This window comes from Aquarana catesbeiana, linkage group LG02, assembly GCF_042186555.1.
Source record: "Aquarana catesbeiana isolate 2022-GZ linkage group LG02, ASM4218655v1, whole genome shotgun sequence".
Classification (NCBI taxonomy): Eukaryota; Metazoa; Chordata; class Amphibia; order Anura; family Ranidae; genus Aquarana; species Aquarana catesbeiana.
In genome coordinates, this window is record NC_133325.1 from 295,291,730 (window position 1) to 295,313,996 (window position 22,267).

General features: G+C 43.0%; 1 protein-coding gene across 1 annotated transcript in view; it reads left to right on the forward strand.

Moving 5' to 3' along the window:
- PROZ (protein Z, vitamin K dependent plasma glycoprotein) overlaps nt 1-19,653 on the forward strand; it is a 36,270-nt gene extending 16,617 nt beyond the window's left edge. Inside the window, exons 4-8 of the mRNA XM_073614537.1 lie at nt 2,417-2,530; nt 13,927-14,064; nt 15,433-15,521; nt 15,625-15,742; nt 18,758-19,653. Coding sequence (XP_073470638.1) covers nt 2,417-2,530; nt 13,927-14,064; nt 15,433-15,521; nt 15,625-15,742; nt 18,758-19,275 — 977 coding nt within the window. The 3' untranslated portion in view covers nt 19,276-19,653. The remainder of the gene's footprint in view (nt 1-2,416; nt 2,531-13,926; nt 14,065-15,432; nt 15,522-15,624; nt 15,743-18,757) is intronic.
- Nucleotides 19,654-22,267: the final 2,614 nt, after the last annotated feature.

Here is a 22,267-nt window from a genome sequence, read left to right on the forward strand (position 1 = left end):
TCTTCTGCGAAAAAGTTTTATCCCTATTGTGGGGTCACCAGTACAGTATTTGTAAATTGAAATCATATCCCCTCTCAAGCGTCTCTTCTCCAGAGAGAATAAGTTCAGTGCTCGCAACCTTTCCTCATAACTAAGATCCTCCAGACCCTTTATTAGCTTTGTTGCCCTTCTTTGTACTCGCTCCATTTCCAGTACGTCCCTCCTGAGGACTGGTGCCCAGAACTGGACAGCATACTCCAGGTGCGGCCGGACCAGAGTCTTGTAGAGCGGGAGAATTATCGTTTTATCTCTGCAGTTGATCCCCCTTTTAATGCGTGCCAATATTCTGTTTGCTTTATTAGCAGCAGCTTGGCATTGCATGCCATTGCTGAGCCTATCATCCACTAGGACCCCCAAGTCCTTTTCCATCCTAGATTCCCCCAGAGGTTCTCCCCCCAGTGTATAGATTGCATTCATATTTTTGCCACCCAAATGCATTACTTTACATTTTTCTACATTGAACCTCATTTGCCATGTAGTCGCCCACCCCATTAATTTGTTCAGGTCTTTTTGCAAGATTTCCACATCCTGCGGAGAAGTTATTGCCCTGCTTAGCTGATTTCTCATTTTTTTTTGGCCACCCAGTTTGGTGGCTAAACCCTGATGTTAGTAATCCATCTGTAAAGGTTGAGTTTAAAATTCCTTTTATTCTGTGGTCCTCATGCCCCTCACCCATTAACGCCTTCTATGCTTACCACTATCCAAGCCTGGGGTCTTAAATGTGAGAGCTACCCTAAACGAGCAGTTTCCCCAGTTTCGCCCCCCGTGTGGCGTAATCCCAACTTACACGAATTCTACAAACTACTGTAGCCTTATGTCTGGACCAAATTTACTATTAAAACACTCCCCCCAGATTCTGGTCAACCAATCCCTGGCTCCCTTACCCTTACTATCCTCCAAGTTTAATATTCCAGAGACCTATTTCTATAGTTACTTCCAACTCTCCCATGCCTTTAGTGGCCAATTCCCCCACTCCGGCCCCAGGTTGTACAATCATTACTGGCGGACGTGTTGAGATCTGAATGTGGGACAAAACCTACCTCATGGTTATATTCTCACTTGGTGCTAGTATCCCTACCTATCCTGGAGGTCCTCAGGGCCAAGTGACAATGGGACATCCTGGATCTTGACAATGATGACTGGGATGATATATGGGACTTTACCTTCCATTCATTGGTCTCTTTACAGAAACAATAATACAATTCAAACTGGTCCATCAGGCATACTTTACCCCCTACAGGTTGCACAAAATGAGTGCTGATGGTGTGGAGGAACTCCGGGGGACTTTGCCCATATTTTCTGGACCTGCCCTGTCATTGTCAGGTTCTGGGAGGAAGTATTAGCTCGCATTCACCTTGTCAGTGCCATATCCCTACAGCCATCTATGTCCATATGTATATTAGGTCTTGTTGAACACTTGGTTCCCACCATGTCGGGGTGCACCCTGGTCAGTTTGCTCCTGTTTTACGCCAGGAAGGCCATTGTGCTTGACTGGAAGAAGCCCTCCCTTCCGTCCCTCCCTTTTTTTTCTGGTCAATAACAGTTTGCGTCTTTATAAAGACAAATATACTCACAGAGGCTGTCCCAAAAAACATAAAATATGGTCCAAATGGTTAGCTGGGCCTTCTACGGCTTCTGAAGTGCCTTTGATTTAATGTGTCTTTTATTGACACCATTGTCTAGGTAATAAGTTATCTCAAACTTACTCCACTCAGACTTGCATCGATTTGTATGTAGAAGTGGTTGCCCGTGTTACTACATGGCCTAAGGGAGCTAAGCCTTCTTTTTCCAGTGATGTGACCTTCCTACAGTCTTGCTGCATATAACTCTTCCATACACTGTGTAATGTACTCCCCTGCGAGCGTCACTCAAATATTGATGTTTATTGTGTGTATTTGTTACATGTTGATTATATTCAAATCAATAAAAAGATTTAAAAAAAAATGAGTGAATACTGCAATAAGTGACATTCAAAATTCTATGAGGATCCCAGTTCCTACTAGCATAGATGGGGTCTACTCGATGTGCATTTTGAAAAAGAAACAAACAATTGTCTTCAAAGGCCATTTGGTATTGGTACTTGTTTAGCAACACCAAGTGGCCTATGAAGACAATTGCTGTTTGTTTCTTTCTTGTTGTTCTCCTTACTGTAAATCCCAAATCTTAGCAATTTACCAAACTCGCAGATTATCATCTCTGAAAGGTCCATCCTCCCCAATACTAGCAAGATACACAAATTCTAAAAAAATCTGACTTTCTGACTTTCTGACTTCCGCAGACTAAAAACATTACCAATTACAAATGCCCAAATGCTGATTACCAAAGTAAATATAAAATCTATGTTGTCCACAGTTAAAGTTTGTCTCTGTATTTACAGATGGTAAACAGTGCTCTTCGAACCCATGTATGAACAATGCTGTGTGCACAGACACTATTCGCAGTTACATTTGCGCCTGTCCTGTAGGATATAAAGGAAATAAATGCCAGATGGGTAAGACAAAACACCCCCATAAAAGAAAATCTATATTACCATGAACGGTAAAATATCATCTCTTTGGTTTATAAGCATTTCTTGTAACACGCAGTAGCTATAACATTTGCATGCTGAGCTTTTTTCTTATTTTGTAAAGGAAAACATTACATTTGCCCTGGGCCCCTAATAAAAGTGGCCTATCTGTATTAATCATGGATTGTGTGTTCAGAGGATCAGTTGAAACCTTGTAGCTTGGGCCATCGGCCGCTGATGCACAATTTTGAAAATTTGTCAAATTTGAAGTAAAGAGCCGGCCTCCAGGTTGGGCACCCATCAGAGTGGGAAGAAATAAGTCTCCTCTCTTTCCTAATGTTCCAATCATGTGATCACATAATACATTAAATGACCGAGACACTGGAAAAGGGGAGGATGATTGTTTACTCTCCAATGGGCACCTGATCTAAAAAAAAAGATGGGCTGTTTTCTTCCTATTTTAAAAACGTGTGCATGGTATGAGACACAGCCTGTAGTGCTTACATATCTGGACACACAGTCACAATTCACCAACATTTTAATATATAAGTATAATCAGAATAGGGCTGAGCTGCATGAAGAAGGTAGCCTAAATCTATCTCACCTAAGTGAAAAAACGGAAAATTGTTACCAATACTTACTGTAATTTTCCTTTCCTGGCCTGCCCTTACGTCAGCACACAATGGGTTAACCCCTTCCTCCAGTCTCTCAGTACCACCTTCTCTTAGCTGATAAAAGGGAGCCCCACCCTTGTTCCATTAACTAGCGGACGACAGGCTTGTAGAGAGGGAAAAAAGATTGTGCTGACGTGAGGGCAGGCCAGGAAAGGAAAATTACAGTAAGTATTGGTAACAATTTTCCATTTTCCTGGCCAGCCTCACGTCACACAATGGGATTTGATTTAGCTGATATAGGGTGGGATAACAAAGACTTGAAAAACAACTGGTAATGCTGCTTTAGTGAATATTTTATTTTGCTTGGAAGGGTGCTGACACCACTGCGTTTCCAAAATTTGATGCTCTAGCCGCTGTGACATCTAAACTGTAATGTCTTGTGAAGGTTTCACAGGTGCTCCAACTAGCGGTCCAGCATATGTCTTCAACTGATATTTTAGCAGAAGCTGTCCATGAGGCTGCCACCCCTCTTGTTGAATGAGCTCTAATAACCTGTGGAGGCGTCAGCCCCTGTTTCTCGTATGTGAGGCTTATCACCTTGGTAATCCAGGTAGCTATAATTCTAGCTGATGCCGCTTCTCCTCTTCTAGGTCCTGACTGCAGGATGAACAAGGTATCCGTTTTGCGCATCTGTAGAGAGCGGTTTAAGTAGGTTGAAAATAGGTTGACCATGTCCAATGGTCTGAGATCTAGTTCCTCTGCTTGTCTCGGCGGTTGCGTGAAGCTGGGTAGGACCGCCTCCCAATTTACATGGAACTGGGAAACCACCTTAGGGGTTAAGGCTGGCGAGGGCCTTAGGATCACTTTGTCCGGGAGAATGATGCAGAAAGGATCTTTGCAAGATAGAGCTGCAGCTCTGAAACTCTGCTCACTGATGTTATGGCTGTGAGGAAAATCAGCTTGACTGTCAGAAACCATAGTGGGCACGTCTCCGCAGGCACGAATGGATGCTGGAGCAAAGCTTTTAGCACTGTGCCCAAGTCCCAGGCTGGGAACAGGGACTTCCTTGGTGGTCTTATTCTTATGGCTGCTCTGAGAAATTGCTTTATTAGCGGCTCGTCTGACCACTTGTGGCCTGTGAAGCAAGACAAGGCTGACACCTGCACCTTTATGGTGTTGTATGCTAAACCCATACTTAGAGCTGACTGTAAAAACTCCAGCACCTGCGCAATATTTGGGAACCATGGCCTTTGTGGCCAGAAGGGTAGGATTGCAATTGCATGGACGTTCTCCCTCGCAATTTTTAATAGGGTTTTCATTATCAGAGGTACCGGTGGGAAAAGGTAGACTAGGGGAAATTCCCACGGGATTGAGAAGGCATCTTGAGCTAGTGCTTCGTTGCAGTGGAATCTTGACACAAACTGGGGTACCTCTGCATTCCATGGGGTTGCCATCAGATCTATCGAGGGTGTACCCCACCTGTAAAAGATTGTTTTCAGATAGTCCTTGTTGAGTGCCCACTTTAGTCCAGTTTTGACTGCCCGGAATGTAGGCTGCTGTCAAGGCTTCCACATGTGCCTTGGCCCAGACGAATATATCGGTTGCCAACAGCAGCAGTAGCAAGCTCTTGGTTCCTCCCTGTTTGGTTATATAAGCGACCGCCGTCTGGTTGTCCAACATAAGCTTGACCCGAGCTCCCTCAATCAGGTTCTCGAATGCCAGTAGGGCTAGGTATGCTGCCTGTAACTCCAACAGGTTGGAGTGTCTTGTCTCCATCCTGCTCCATTTGCCTTGAACCCGTCTGCCGAGGCAGTGAGCGCCCCAGCCCCGGAGACTGGCATCCGAGGTTATCTGGATCCAATCTCCGGGGTTGAGAGGCATGCCCCGCGACAGAGTTCCTGGCGCTATCCACCATGCCAAGCCCTAGCGGATCCGTCATGGTATGAAGATCTTTTGGTGGAGTGATACGCCATCCCACTGGTTCAGAAACGATGTTTGGAATGCCCTTGTATGGAATCTTGCCCAGGGAACAGCTGGGGTTGCTGCGGTAAACATTCTCAGAAGCGTCATACAGTCCCTCGTCGACAGCGATGAGGACTCTATCACGCTGTTCACGCAGGCTACTAGCTCGGCTATCTTGCGATGTGGTAGCGAGACCTGACCTTTGCTTGTGCAGAAAACAAGCCCTAGGTAGTCCATCTCTTGGGAGGGAATCAACTAGCTCTTCTGCTTGTTGATAATCCAGCCGAATTCGGATAGAATTTTCAGCACCACTTCGCTTTGTGCCGTTAACTCCTCGCTTGCACGGGCCACTACCAAGATGTCGCCTAAGTAGTGGAAAATTTTTATGCCCCTCAAACGTACAACAGCGATGGTAGCTAGCAAGATCTTGGAAAAGACTCGAGGTGCTGTGCTGATTCCGAAGGGCAGACATTTGAACTGGAAATGATCTTTCCCTACCATGAATCTCAGGTATCTTTGGTGATGCCTGTTGATTGGGACATGAAGGTAGGCATCTGCTAAATCGACTGATATTAGCCAGTCCCCTGGTTGCAGAATTGATATAACTGTAAATATTGATTCCATTTTGAATGTCTTGGGATCAATGTAGTGGTTTAGAGATCTTAGGTCTAAGATCTGAGGTCTGAGATCTCCGGAAGCTTTGGGCACCAGAAAAATCGGGGAGTAAACCCCTGTTCCCTGCTGCTTTAGAGGAACCGACGAGATTGCCTCTTTCTGAAGTAACAGAGGAAATAGGGAGTCCGCGCTAATGGGTGTAATTAGAAGCCTAGGTGGGAAGTATATTCCTAAATTGATAGACTGCTGCCCTCACATACGCTGACTCCACAGGGGGTGGAATGAGCGGAAAAAGTGAAAAAAGAAAAGTGTGTGAGTGTGGCGCTTTATTACGCAAAATAATCATACGAAGACAATATAAGCTGAAAAACATTGAATCAGAAATCCTACAAATTAGAGATCAGCTGATACCATTCCTTGATTCAAGGGAATACAAAGACAAGGACAACACCTTACAAGAAATAGTCAAAAAGTACGACAACGAGATACAACTAAAGAAACAAAAGAAATTTAGAAGAGACGTACTAGACTATAAGAATCAACATGTCTATAAGTGGCAAACGGATGAGACATATGTGGAAGAAGACCACAACACTTCAATGTTGGAGGAAGCTGATGATAGCTCAACAGAAGAAGATGCACCAACATGGCAAGAGACAAACACCATAACTAACAGGACACAAAGGGAATCATTAGGACAGGCGCCAACATCGGAAAACGTTAGGCGAGGGAATAGTCCTGAATATAGGAGAAATAGACAATATGAAACGTATGACAACAGAAGACAACAACAAGAAAACATACCTTTCACACCAAGAACACCGAGGTACAGAAACAGATACTCACCTTTGAGGTATGAACAAGAATATACCCCTTATGTAGAACCCCAACAGAGAAGGGGTTTTTTTCCCAGGGAATATCGCGGAAGACCACCGGCCTACAGACAAAGAATGTCACCATACAGAAGAGAAAGAGATCCCCAAGGATGGAGACCTTTCAGGATCCCAGACAGGAATTCCAACAAGCATCCAAGATCATGGTGGAACCCAAGGGTGACAAGAAATGTAGATACAAGAATAAGAAACAGAACTCAAGAGGGCACGCAATGGGAAGAGAGAACGAATCAGGGGTACAGAATACCGAGAGGAGGAAGAGAAAACGGACAAGAGGAAAGAGAGGAGGGGCAAAGAAAAAGAAGAAGAGAGTACTAGGCGGAGGCATTTTTAATCTTAGTGAAGCTACTTTCAACGAAAACGAAATGAGAGTACTCGATTTGGGATTAAAATATGCACCAGAGAAAAGTCTGGATCCCTTCGAAGTATTCATAGATTTGCAAAAATTCGTTAGGAAGTTGAACATTAGAAAATTTTTTGCAATAAAAGGAGAACAAGAACCACAAAAAGAAAATGAAAATTCAATATACAAACATTCGAAACTGAAAAACAATTCCACATTTAATCCCAATACCCAGCAAAATGAGAGCCTGATAACCTTCAAAAAAATGGTGGAACAAGACATCAGGAAGATGAACCCAAGAAAAACTAAATCGAGAGTTTGGAAAACTATCAAAGGAATAGAAAAGAAAAAGAATATCGTTATACGGCCAGCAGACAAAGGGGGAGGCCTAGTTATATTAAATAAACAGGATTACGAGCTAGAGATGGGAAAACTACTCAACATCCCAAACACATATAAAAAACTGAAGGGTAACCCAAAGGTGGAATATCACAAGAAATTAAAAGCCTATATACATAAAGGGGAGAAAAAAGGCATTCTAAACAAAAAAGAAGCCAGATACCTGATCCCAGAGACAGCAAAAACTCCCGTGATCTACTATGTCCCAAAAATCCACAAGAGCCAAACCAACCCGCCAGGAAGACCTATAATAAGTGGCATCAATGGCCTGTTTTCAAGACTAGGGGCCTATCTGGACGGATATTTACAGCCATTGGTCACTAGGGGCAAATCATACCTAAGAGACAGCAAACAGTTGATTACTGAGCTTAAAAATCTAAACGTCAAAGAAGAAGATATACTCGTAACAATCGATATCAACTCATTATACACCAATATTGTACAAACAGATGGCATTAATGGAGCAGAATGGGCCCTATACCAACAGACAGACCTCAAAGAAGAACAAATCAAATTCCTCCTAGAAGGACTTAAATTAGCAATGAGCCACAACTATTTTTGGCACAAGGGAGACTACTACACTCAAGTGAAAGGGGTAGCCATGGGGGCTAAATACGCCCCGAGCATTGCTAATCTATTACTCAATAAGTGGGAAGAAGAACAAATTTACAGTACCAACAGAAGTCATCTGAAATTTTATCGACGATATATAGATGACATTGTAATTATCTGGGGTGGTACTGAGGAAGAGTTACAAATGTTTTTTGACGAATTAAACCATAACATTTATGGTTTATCCTTTTCTGGGAACTGGAGCAGGCGTAACATTAACTACCTCGACCTCCAGATATTTAAAGAAGATGGACACCTTAGCACAAAGACGCACTTTAAAGATACAGACAGAAATGGCTACATCCCCACTAGTAGTTGCCATCACCCAAAGTGGATTGGAAACATCCCTAAGGGACAGTTCATGCGGATACGCAGAAATTGTAGTAACATAACTGACTTTGAGGAACAAACAAATAATTTGATCAAGCGATTTGTGGATAAAGGATACAAAAAGAGGGATTTGCTGACATTAAAAGAACAAATAAAGAATATGGATAGACATAAGTTAATGGAAGCAACACAGAACACCCACAAGCGGGATAAAAACAAGTCCTTGGGTCTTGCTTTTCTGACTGGATATAACACACAATACAGATCAATAGAATCAATTGTCAAAAAACACTGGCCCATTTTACAGTCAGACCAAGTTTTAAAAACAGTGTTACCAAAAAAACCCATCTTCATTTATAGGAAGGCTGCAACCCTTAGAAATAAACTAGTGCACAATGCACTTGACCCCCCGAAACAAATTAAAATAGGCAACAATTTAAAAGGCTTTTATAAATGTGGAAAATGTCTACCGTGTAGAGAAACCAAAAAAACAAACAAAAAAATTATGAAGTTCAAGTCCACAAGCAACGGCAAAGAGTACACAATCAGGGACCTAATAACGTGTAACAATACACACGTTACTTATGTGCTAGAATGCCCGTGCCGTAAACAGTATGTGGGACGCACTACCAGAAAACTGCACATTAGAATTAGAGAACACGTCACAAACATAAAGAACGGTTTTAAAAAACATAGCGTATCCAGACATTTTAGAGATCATCACAATAGGGACCCCAGTGGTATGCTTTTTTACGGAATTGACAAAATTAAAGGACACTGGAGGGGTGACAACAAGAAAACAAAGGTGTCACAAAATGAGACCAGATGGATCTTCCAGCTAGACACACTTCAACCGTCTGGAATGAACATAGATGTGGATCTCAATTGTTTTCTTACCAATTACTGAACGCCTTTTATAAGAAACCCCCCTTTTCTGATGATAAACGCTCCTTATCTCTTTTTTAATGATAATGCTCCTCTCTTTGATGATAATGCTCCCCTTATTGGCTAACAAGTTATTCAAAATACTTTTAGTATTCTAATATACACCTACTACCTGTCTGATTATAACTGGTACATGATTTTCTTGTCTCGCTTTTTCACATAATTTTAAACATATTTTTATCTATTTTTATATATATCTTCTTAATAAAAAAATTTTTTTTTTTTTTTTTTTTTTTTTAAATTTTATTTTTAGCATTTTTTAGCATTTTAAATATAACTATTTGCCTGTTTGTATATCGTATTGCTAGGATATATGTCATGTCATTAATTCTGTAGAACCACAATTTTAATATTTTTAATATGGTTTAGTATATTACTGTTGTCTATATTACTATTGTCTAGGTTTCCTAAGTAAGGGCAAACCATTTACTACACACCTATATTCTGTGCGGGAGAATTGTGCATAAATAACGTAATAGTTACTACTGTGACACACATGCAATGGACCCATATATTAGTAAGGTGTCACCAGGAAACCAGCGCTGTATCAGGCTGTTCCACGGGGATTTAATCACTTCATTGGGGCTGCGGGCTTCGGTCTGCATTGTCCCAGGGAAAATGGCCGCCGACACACAAAAACATGGCCGCTGGTATGGGGCTGCGGGCTTTGGTCTGCATTGTCCCAGGGAAAATGGCCGCCGACACACAAAAACATGGCCGCTGGAACACAAACACATACCAAATATGGCCGCTGGAACACAGGTGCACTAAGGACCGCACAGCATATAAAGATAGGGGAGACGATGCAGGGACCACGCTCCCGTAGAAGTCCGAGTGACGAAACGTACGTAGGGCGTGGCCTTTGACTGAATGCCTTGCTGACATCTCCCTGCAAAGCTGACGCTTAGGAACATCTTTGTAAGCATTGTACACCGCTCATTTTTTCCATTACAATGTGAGTACCCTTTTTATCTGACCTAATAAATAGTGGTTTTAAACGGTTTCACACTATGGAATCCTTTCTTCTTATGTCCTTATGATATCATCCTGGTCCTGGTCTTGCCAAGCACTGCTGCACAGTGGCACATACTGTGACTACTCGGTACCCCTGCAGGGGATATACAGCTGATATCATCCTGGTCCTGGTCTTGCCAAGCACTGCTGCACAGTGGCACATACTGTGACTACTCGTTACCCCTGCAGGGGATATACAGCTGGTGAGTCTCTGCACAATCACAACGCGAGACACCAGCACTGGATTAACACCTGTTGTATGCTTTGAGGAATCCCACAAAGGACGCCTTTTTTCACTTATAGTGCACCGGGGACTTACCCATATGAACTGTTTACTATCATAGAACCATTTGCATGGCACGTGTGTTTAGCACTTTTCAGAGTGACCTCTTCATAGGGCACTTGTCACTTTGTTATTTGCAACGTTTGTAGAACAACATTTTAATATTTATTTATTTAGCACTAGACACTTTAGAATTTTTTGCATGTCACGTGTGATGTATTTATTGCAACTTTGTGTTTTCTAGTGTTTAGACACAGACCGCTTCATGCTCTTAGCAGTGGTTAATACTGTTTTTTCCTTTTGAGGGAATATAGCACTAGACACCTTGGATGCGATTTATTGCACTCATTATGCTTCTCATGTTTAAATCACCAGTCACTTTAACCCACAGGAGTGGTAATAACTGCCATACATATTTCACTTAAAGGAATACACACGTGACACTTTTGATAAAACTGTATATATGCAGACATTTCTTCTGCAACTTTGGGACAGCGCCACACTCACACACTTTTCTTTTTTTTTTTTTTTTTTTTTTTTCTTTCTGAAGTAAGTCAGTCACATATTCTTGCAAGCACCTTCGCTTCTTCTGATCTTGTGGCCATTCTGTCTGGACAAGGATGTCCGGTGGTTTTTCTCGAAACATTATCCTGTATCCTCGCTTGACTGTTTTCTGGACCCATTGGTCCTTGACTTTCTCCACCAATACCTTCCAAAAGGACGCCAGCCTGGCACCCACCTGGGGGGGATGGGCGTTCAACCCGTCAAAAGGACTTCTCCGGTTTCTTAGCGATCTGAGCAGCCTTAGACTTCACGTGTCCCCCGAATAGCATCTCGCCCTTGTATGGAATGTTACAAAGTGCCTGTTTCAAGGTACTGTCTGACACCCAATGGCGTAACTATAGGGCTCTTTTCGCCGTTACTGAAAATGTCATAATTCTTGCGAGCAGTTTTACTAGGTCTATAGAGGCTTCTGCCAAAAAGGCGGCTGAGAAATTAAGTTCCTCCATTGCGGAAATGATTCTGGCCGTCTCTACGTCAGACTTCAGGGCCGTCTCCACATTTGTGACCCAGACCTTCAGAGCCCTGGAGATCGAGGTTAGGGCTATGGCCAGGCGGCAAGCTGCGCCAGCAGTTAAATAATCTCCATTGGGTCTCTGAAGGTTGTAGAATCCTGCAATGGCAGAGACACCTGTCTTGCTAAGCGCTGCAAGGCCGCATCTACCCCTGGAGGTGACTCCCAAAAGGCAGCATCTGGGGTGTTAAATGAGTATAATCATAAAAAGCGATTTTGTACGTTTGCCTTCCTTTCAGGCTTTCCCCATTCCTCACCGAATAATTTGCGGATTTCCGTCATAAACGGGAAGGTTGCCCCTTGCCTTTTCAAGTTAGGGAAATATCTTTTAATTTTTTTCTGGAGGCTGAGTGTCTTGTTCCCAGTCTATGGCCTCCTTCACTGCTACAATGTAAGGGTCTATGAGTTGGAAGTCGAATAAATATTCAGACGGTTCATCAGAGCCTGAAGAATCTCCTGAAGATATTTCAAGCCCCGGCGATGAGTTTCGCTTCTGCTTAGATGCGTTCTTGGCTCTAGGCTTAGTCCCGGAGGCTCTTACGCCTGCGACTGCCTGCATACTCTGCGTCACCGCCTCCTGAATATAGTCCTTTATCATACGTGCCTCTGTTTCTCTATCTGTGGCTACATCTCTTATGCATTCTGCATACAAGAGTTTCTCAGGAGCGGATGGCGCTGAACAGGCCCAGCAGAGGCCTTCGGCGGGACGGCCTCTTGTCGCACTTGGTTCTGCTGCCATAGCAGTCTGAGGATTTTTGCGGTGTGGACTGGCCGTTGCTTGGGATCTGTGTCCTGCGCGTGACCCAGATGCATGCAGAGATTTTGAGCGGTGGCGGGACTTTTCCTTCCGCGACTGTCTTTTTTTAGGCCTTCTACTCCTATAAAGACAAAATACCTTATTAGACTGGTGTTGCACTCTTTTGTTTTGTGGCCCCCCGTAGACCCCTCCTACCTTTCCGACGATCTTCGTGCACTTTGGGGCCGTGGTGAGCTCATACTACAGCAAGAAAAGACAGGATGTAGAAATAAGAAAAAAGAAGTTCATATTCTATGGCTTTTTTTTTTTTTTTTTTTTTACTGGCTTTTTAAGGGAACTTTACTTTAATACTGGATATGGAGTCACTCGGGGTGGCAGCAGGTCTGTAGGGTATGTGAAAAGCTGTAAACACATGGTGTAATGCATTTTGTTATCATGGCTCAGTAAACACTGACAAAGCCCAGCCACCCCTCCCCCTCTGTGAAGGAAACTCACCAGTACACCTCACTCACTAGCTGTGGCAAACAGCACTGGAGCTTCTGGCTCTCCAGGCTTTATGGTGAGCGTTGCTAGGTGACGCCTGACACCTCCGCCCCCACAGCCCCGCTCCCCTGTGAGGTCATCGCCAACTGACAGAAAATACAGGGGAAGCGGCCGGTGCAGCTCCTAGGAAGCAGGAAAGGAAAGCACAATACTACAGCAACACCACAGCCTAAATTGGTAAGCTCTTTAAGCCTTAGTATGCCCGCATGGCTCCTGCACATAGAGCGTCCAATGTGATAAAAGGAACTACCTTTATTGTTCTGGACCTTCCGATCCCAGGAGAGGCTTGAACCTGGGTAGGTAGGTTCGGTAGGGGGGTGTAGTCTAATCCACGAGCATGGTGGCCTGGAGTCCGACCAAAAAAAAAGGAACAAGGGCGGGGGAGGAGGGGCTCCCTTTTATCAGCTAAGAGAAGATGGTACTGAGAGACTGGAGGAAGGGGTTAACCCATTGTGTGCTGACGTGAGGCTGGCCAGGAAAAAAGCATTACTTAAAGCTCCACTCCAGTGTAAAAACCTTTTTACTTACCTGTAGCCACAGTCATGGGATAATCCAGCCCCAAGTCTTCTACTTTGTTTACTTTCTTGGGACCTTCTTTAGGTGTCCAAATCATTACTTGTCAGGTATGAACACTTCCTATTTAATAGGGTGCAGCAGGGTCCTCTCAGAAGAGAGAGGAGGATGATGCATCAAAGGGGGATGCATCGTGGATCAGTGGTCCCCCCACCCGGAGCAGCGGTGAGGGACCTGGATGGGATACATAGGTGAATATATCTGGCTTAACAAGGTAAGGATAAAAAAAAAAAAAGCCTGATAGTGGTTAGAGGAGTCAGGGAGGGATGGTCAACAAAATAGTTTTTGCCCAGAATTGGGGCTTTAAGTTAGTTGATCAGTCAAAACTGAGATACACATTGTAATAGAATGAGAGATTGGGTGAATATTGTATACAGATTTTCTGGTTTCTTACCAGTATATTTTATCCCTGACTCCCTGTAGCAGTAAATGAATGCCATCCCGATGCAGAAGATGGATGCCAGCATTTCTGTGAGCCTACATATGGACTTGACTTTTACACCTGCTCCTGTGCAGATGGCTACAAGCTTGGTGAAGATGAAAAGTCCTGTCACCCAACAGGCAAGTGACACCAAAAAAACACATAGGAAAAAAACAAAACAAAAAAAGCATAGGACTCAGCGATACTTATTTAAGGATACATTTTTTAAATATGAGAATTAAGGCATGGATGACAGCTGTATCGGAAATGTATTTTTTAACAAATTGCAAAGCAGAATTGCAGTTTAACTGATATAGAGCTTAACTGTTTTATAGATTCTAAAAACAATCATTAGGTTTACTTAAAAGTGCAAACTTGGGAAAAAAACACCTCTTATAGGGAAAAAGATATTATACTTACCTTTCCCCTGCCTTCCCTAGTGTACAGGATGACATTATTCCTGCCAACAAAATCCTGGGGAACGCCGAGTACTCGCAAGAAGATGCTGCAGCACACTGTGGGGTCATCTTCTCAGTGATATTTGGGCTACTCAACCTTCTCCAGATCTCCCCAAAAGGATGATAACATGACCCCTCACCTAGGCACCACAGGTAGAAGCTGGGGGAAGGTTCTTTATTATCTAACTTTTTCGCCCACAGATATTTTTGTTTTTAAGTGTAATGAGGCATTTCAACAAGGGGGCTCACCAAATAAGCATAACTTGTTATTTAGGTGCAAAATCAGTTTTAGGTAAACATGCCAGTACCTTTGCTGCACTGAAATCTCCAATAAAAGACTTGGATTTGAAGTCCAAACTCTCTTAAAATGTCACGCTCACATGGCCTGTGTCATTATATACCATGAAATGCTATAATCACATGCAAAAATAGTCAAGGAATTCATTTTTTGTATGCTTTTACATCTATGCCTCTTACTAAATACCTCAGACTGTCTACTTTCCAAGAAGGGGTCATTTGGGTGGTAATTGTATAGTCCTGTCATTTTAGGGCTTCAAGAAATAAGATAGACCATCAGTATATCAGGATTGATCGATTTTAAAATATATATACAGTACCATAGTTCATAGAAGCTATAACCTTTTTTTTTTTTTTAACCTTTTACCAAAGATTTATTTATTTTTAATCAAAGACATGTAGCAGAATACATTTTGATCTACATTTATGAAGCAATTTGATTTTATTGGATACATTTTATAACAGAAAGAATAAAATAATGGGTTTTTTGTTTTTTCAATATTTTTGGCCTTTGTTTTCATTTATATAGAAAAAATAAAAAACCTAGTAGTGATCAAATAACACCAAAAGAAAGCACTATTTGTATGAAAAAATAATATAAATTTAATTTGGGGACAGTGATGCATGACCACACAATCGCAAGTTAAAGTAGCACAGGCTGAATGGCCTGGTCATGAAGGGGGTAAAGCTGTCCAGAGATCAAGTGGTAATGCAATAATTTAAATAGATCTTGCATTCTTCTTCTACACACAGAACCCTATGCATGTGGACAGTTACAAAAGGATAACGCTACAACAGAATCAAGTTTGCGAGAAAACCAAAAGCCTACATTCCCCTGGCAGGTAAGCACTGGATGGTGATGTGTCCATCCAGGGAAATACTTATTCCTAATAAAGATAAAACATGTAATCGTAAAGTTCATCAAATACATCTTTTTGTTTCAAGGTTCTTCTCGTGAATGCAGAAGAGACACATCACTGTGGTGGAGTTATAATCAGTAAGTCTCTAGTGCTAACAACTGCAAAATGCACAGATCATCTCAGACCTCCATTTGTGATTGTGGGTAAGTAAGAGCCAGCTCCATATAAGTTTAACCAGGAACAACTGCTAAAAGCATGTAGGAAATCTCTGCATTGCTACCTCCCTTTTCCTGTTTTTTTTTTAAATTGATATTTTTTTTCAGTGTTGGGTATTTAAAGGCTTCTTTAAAGTGTTTGCAAAGGTTCATTCTATGCATTAAGATAAGAAGCCCTCTGTGTGCATTAGCCCCTTAATACTTACCTGAGCCCCATCTCTATCCAGCGATGTCGACGAGTCCCTCGGCCATCCGGGACTCTCCCTCCTGATTGGCTGAGATACAACATTGGTGCCATTGGCACCAGCAGCTGTCAAAGTCAGTTAGCTAATCAGGAGAGAGAGGGGTTGGCACCAAACCACAGCTCTGTGTCTGAATGGACACACGGAGCTGCAGCTCGGCTCGGGTGCCCCCATAGCAAGCTACTTGCTGTGGGGGCACTCGACAGGAGGGAGGGGCCAGGAGCAGCGAAGAGGGACCCCTAGAAGAGGAGGATCTGGGCTGCCCTGTGCAAATCCACTGCAACAGAGCAGGTAAGTATAACATGTTATTTTTTTTTTAAACTAGACTTTACAATCACTTTAACTACAGTACTTTGCAGGGGCACCTTTGTAGTGGCCCTTTCCACTGACCCTCTGCAAAGTGATCTGTAGTGGATTGCTTTTAGTAGGGTGGTAGGGCAGCAGCTGCCAGGCATTAAGGAGGAGATACTGCTGTGTCTGCAATACCTTTTTTTTTTTTTGCAGCCAAAGTAGGATTTTCTATTGAAATACCAGCCTGCAGCTGCAAGCCAAGATTAAAGTGTTTGTAAAGGCTGAGTTTTTTTTACCTTCATGCATTCTATGCATGAAGGCAAAACAACCTTGTGTTCTGATAACCCTATAGTCCCCTCTAATACTCACCTGAGCCCCCTCTCGATTCAGAGCTGTGCTTAAGAGCCTTGGGTGTCCAGGGACTTTCTCTCCTAATTGACTGAGACAGCAAAAGGAGCCATTGGATCCAACTGTTGTCAATCACAGCCAGTGAGCTAATTAGGAGAGAGTGAAGGGCAGGGCCAAGCCTCGGCTCTATATGTCTTACAGACGCATAGAGCAGGGCTCGGGAGCGAGCACACACAAGTGCTTCCCAAGTGGCTTGCTATTGGGGGCACTGTTCAAAGGGGGAGGAGCCAGGAGCACCGGTGGAGGGACCCGAGAAGAAGAGGATCAGGGCTGCTCTGTGCAAAACCACTGAACAGAGCAGGTGTAGAACGTAGAACAAGTTTTTTTTTTTTTTAAATCCGAAGCTTTAATAGCACTTTAAGATTGTGTTTGCAGCATGACCAGCCCGCTCTAGGTAGGTCTGTCGGTTGACGGTCAGGTCCCCCACACCCCCACCCCCCCTCGGTCGGTCATCAAGCCCAGCACTTACCCGATCAAGGTTGCGGGAGGGCGGGTTGCGGGCTCCTACAGGTGGCGGACAGTGGCTCCTGTGTCCTCTCCTCCTCTTCTGCATCACGACGGCTTCTGCTGCGCGTCTCCTCCCTCCTCCTGTGTCCAATAGAATCGCCTGTCCTTTCAGGCAATCGGGTGATGGGTCTCAAGACCCACTTCCTGATTGGCCGGGAGGAGGATCACTGTGGCAATAAGGAATATTCACTCGCTATTGTCACACAACTGGGTGGGCTCGGAGCATGGTGCTCTGCGGCCCGAGACCACCCTTTTTTGAACCCTATTAGAGCCTCCGGCTCTAATCATGTGCTTAAACCCCCCCCCCCCCCCATTGGAATCCATGCATCCGGTGCCCTGCATGTAGATCAGGGGGTCGGACACATGAATAGGCGGGGGCAGCACCCATGTGCCCCTAATGGACAGGCCACCGCTGAGCATGACCCGATTCAGATGAATAGGTCACATTTATCAGGCAGTACTGTTGTGTAGATTTTGCCATGGTGTGCCATACATGTGCTAACATAGCCACTGGCCATGTTATCTTGCTGCTTGGCGGTGGAGGGGAGGTAAAACCATGACTCAAGCTCCTATTTTCACCGCCTCCCCTGGGCCACCCATGTGAATGAGCCCCTATTGTAGAATTTTATTTTAGCAACAGAGATGCTTTAAAAATCAGTTTGCAAGTTGATGTTCACAACACAGAAAATGTATGTGCCATTCTGATTAAAAATAAAAATAAAGAGGGCATTAACTGTGGGTGTAGACATACAATTTTTTCAAGCAGGACTTAACTAATGCAGCGATATATAATAATAAAAAGCATTAAATGTATTTTAAATGTAACTAATGTATGTACTTAAATATGTTTTCTGCGTACACATGTGCTGACAGAGAACATGATGAAAGGAGAACAAAGCAGAGTGAATAGTGGGATGACCCATCGGTGTGCTGCTGCTGCTCTCTCACTGCCCAATCAGCAAGCTGGAGCTGTGTTTTGACCATATGTTCTTGATTAAGCTGTGTTATTACAGGCAAATAACAGACTGATTTTCTATCCTAAAAAATAAAAAGCCATGGTGTGCAATTGCTCACTCTTTAAGGCATCATTCACAAAGATTGCCACTGCCTTTGTAAAGCTATCCACGCTCTGATCACTTTTCCGAGGCACATGACAGATGATATATCACTTCCTTACCGCCTGTTTTAACCCCCTAAATGCTGCACCACCGCAGCGCAACGCACATGGTTGAGCGGCAGTTGCAGCATGGCCTTGTCACTTAAATAGACCATGTATGGCTGGCGGTAATGCCCATTAAACATGACAGGGGGCATCATTTCTGCCGCAACTGCAAAACAGTCACGGTATGTGTACATCCCCAACTGCTGCCTTTTTAAATAAAGGGGGAGCAGTTGGGGAGTGGTAAAAACACATCTCAACTGCATAGTTTTAGTGAGAATGAGCCCAGGGGATATATTCACACATACCATTTGTCCTTTCTACTGATATTTCATTTCCAACCTATATGCCATTTTAATAGTTGACCTACTGCTGATTGCTTGTAATATTTCACAGGAAATGGTGATCCAGGAAATAAGCAAAAGATTAAAGTGGAGGGCTATCATGTCCACTCAAAATATTCTAAAGATACTGGAGACAACAACATAGCTTTAGTGAAGCTGCAAGACACTATCAAGCTCCACACACATGCCTTACCCATTTGCATTCCTCAAAAGGACTTTGCTGAGAATGTCTTAATGCCACGTATACCGGGTACCGTGAGTGGTTGGAAGCTGCCCTCCAACAAGACTTTGGAAATACAACCTTTTCAACTCTCTGCAACAGAAACTAACAAAGAACATTGTGAGTTGGCTTTCAATATAACACAGACAAATCGATTGTTCTGTGGGATATCAAACAGTAGTATGGATTCCGCTCTAGTTGATGGGAGCCATTTGACCATTGAACACAAGGGGGCCTGGTTCTTGGTAGGTATAATGGGAACAAATAATTTAGAGGCCAGCAGTCCAAATGTATTTTTATTTACTAAAATCTCTAGATATATAATGTGGTTAGTACAGAACAGAAAATAATTGTTTGATGTACATTCATTTTGTAAATGATAATCACCTGTACATTATTACAGAATGTCCACGTTTCCAATTTTTTTTATACACTTTATGCTCTGGTAATGTGTTATTTAAGGTAAATTTTGCTTACCAAATCATATCTTAACTTTTACAAAGCTCTGTATAACCTTCATACCAGGGAAAGCAATTCTTATGTTATGCATAACCAAATACTGTATATAAGACAAAATGTAAGCTCTGACGTGATTACTCATTTTGCATTAATAAGTCTGTTTCTTGAAAAATAGGTGTTAAACCTAAAGTTTGGGCAGATGATAAAGACACCAACTAATGCAACTCTGTAATTATCAATCTGTCATTAAATACATTTTTTGAATGTAAGCCCTGTAAGTACCTGAATTTGATTTGGTATCAGCTTCTTGCAGTCCCAGTACAGCAGTAACCAGTTTGGGATTGGGAGAAGCAGTACAAGGAACCACAAGGATCAGTTGTATTGCAATGTTAACATGGGACATGCTGATGGGAGGAAGAGCTCATCAGTCTCCCACTTCTCATTTCACTGTTCAGTCACAGACAAGAGGAGGGACAAGACCTGTAATGCCCCGTACACACAGACTAAATATCGGCCAAAATCAGCCGCTACAGTAGAAACTGGGCGACTTTCGGCCCCCTGCTAAAAATGACTAAATTTACAACTCATACATTAGTGTGATAGTCAGTGAAAAGAATGCTCTTTATGCTTGTGGTCATTGGGAACAATTACCCCCTTACAGATAGCTAAAAGGTCAATGGTGTCAGTGGGAACTTATCTGAGAGGCAGAAAATTGCTCAAGGAACTCCTAGCAACCTCGGCAGGAACCCTAGGTTTCCATAGAACCCTGCTCTAAATCCTTCCATGCCAGGAAATCTGATGTCCCCACACTGGACGTGAAGGATTGGGAGGAAGCCCTGGAGGCCCCTAATCAAGTTTTCCTTCATCTCAGGGAAATACTTACCCACACATTCTCTCCCCCAAGCATATTCTTTCCTAAGTAACAGCTATATTTTACTCCACCTGTCCCTCTTCTTGCCTCAAATATAATCCCACCTTTACCATTTATTCTGGGAAAGTCCATCCATGCATACATATTGGCTTTAAACAACTAAATTAATACAAGATTGTATGGACTGCCCAGTCCCTCTAGACCCCAAGCTCTGCCCATTAGTCAAGTGAACAGTTTACTGATCATTATGCGACTATTGCTGCTCTAAATTTGTAAATCGATAGCACCATGCTTACTGTCAACCTCCCCTCCAATTCTTGACACTCATTAACACTACTCTAAGGTTTGGGCTTTTTGAACCCAATGCACCACCATTATTAAAAGAGAACTCCAGGTGTCCTGGTACTTTAAATATTTATACACACACGCGCACACACAGTATCTCACAAAAGTGAGTACACCCCTCACATTTTTGTAAATATTTTATTATATCTTTTCATGTGACAACACAAGTAAAGTAGTGAGTGTACAGCTTGTATAACTGTGTAAATTTGCTGTCCCCTCAAAATAACCCAACACACAGCCATTAATGTTTAAACCGCTGGCAACAAAAGTGAGTACACCCCTAAGTGAAAATGTCCAAATTGAGCCCAAAGTGTCAACATTTTGTGTGGCCACCATTATTTTACAGCACTGCCTTAACCCACTTGGGCATGGAGGTCACCAGAGCTTCACAAGTTTCCACTGGAGTTCTCTTCCACTCCTCCATGATGACATCACGGAGCTGGTGGATGTTATAGACCTTGCTCTCCTCCTCCTTCCGTTTGAGGATGCCCCACAAATGCTCAACAGGGTTTAGGTTTGGAGACATGCTTGGTCAGTCCATCACCTTTACCCTTAGCTTCTTTGGCAAAGCAGTGGTCGTCTTGGGGGTATATGGTTGGGGTCATTATCATGTTGGAATACTGCCCTGTGGCCCAGTCTCTAAAAGGAGGGGATCATTCTCTGCTTCAGTATGCCACAGTACATGTTGGCATTCATGGTTCCCTCAATAAACCATTGCTACCCAGACCATGACATCCCCACCACCATGCTTGACTGTAGGCAAGACACACTTGTCTTTGTACTCCTCACCTGGTTGCTGCCACTCATGCTTGACACCATCTGAACCAAATAAGTTTAGCTTGGTCTTATCAGACCACAGGATATGGTTCCAGTAATCCATGTCTTTAGTCTGCTTGTCTTCAGCAAACCGTTTGTGGGCTTTCTTGTGCATCATCTTTCGAAGAGGCTTCCTTCTGGGACGACAGCCATGCAGACCAATTTGATGCAGTGTGCAGCGTATGGTCTGAGCACTGACACGCTGACTCCCCACCCCTTCAACCTCTGCAACAATGCTGGCAGCACTCATACGTCTATTTCCCAAAAACAAACCCTGGATAGGACGCTAAGCACGTGCACCCAACTTCTTTGGTCGACCATGGCGAGGCCTGTTCTGAGTGGAACCTGTCCTGTTAACCACTTCAGCCCTGGAAGAATTTACCCCCTTCCTGACCAGAGCACTTTTTGCGATTCGGCACTGCGTCGCTTTAACTGACAATTGTGCGGTCGTGCGACGTGGCTCCCAAACAAAATTGACGTCCTTTTTTTCCCCACAAATCGAGCTTTCTTTTGGAGGTATTTGATCACCTCTGTGGTTTTTATTTTTTGCACCATAAACAAAAAAATAGCGACAATTTAGAAAAAAACGCATTATTTTTTACTTTTTGCTATAATAAATATCCCCAAAAAAATATTTAAATAAACATTTTTTTTCGTCCGTTTAGGCCGATACGTATTCTTCTACATATTTTTGGTAAAAAAAAAAAAAAAAATTGCAATAAGCATTTATTGATTGGTTTGTGCAAAAGTTATAGCGTCTAGAAAATAGGGGATAGTTTTATGGCATTTTTATTGATAATTTTTTTTTTTCCTAGTAATGGCAGCGATCAGCAATTTTTATCGTGACGGTG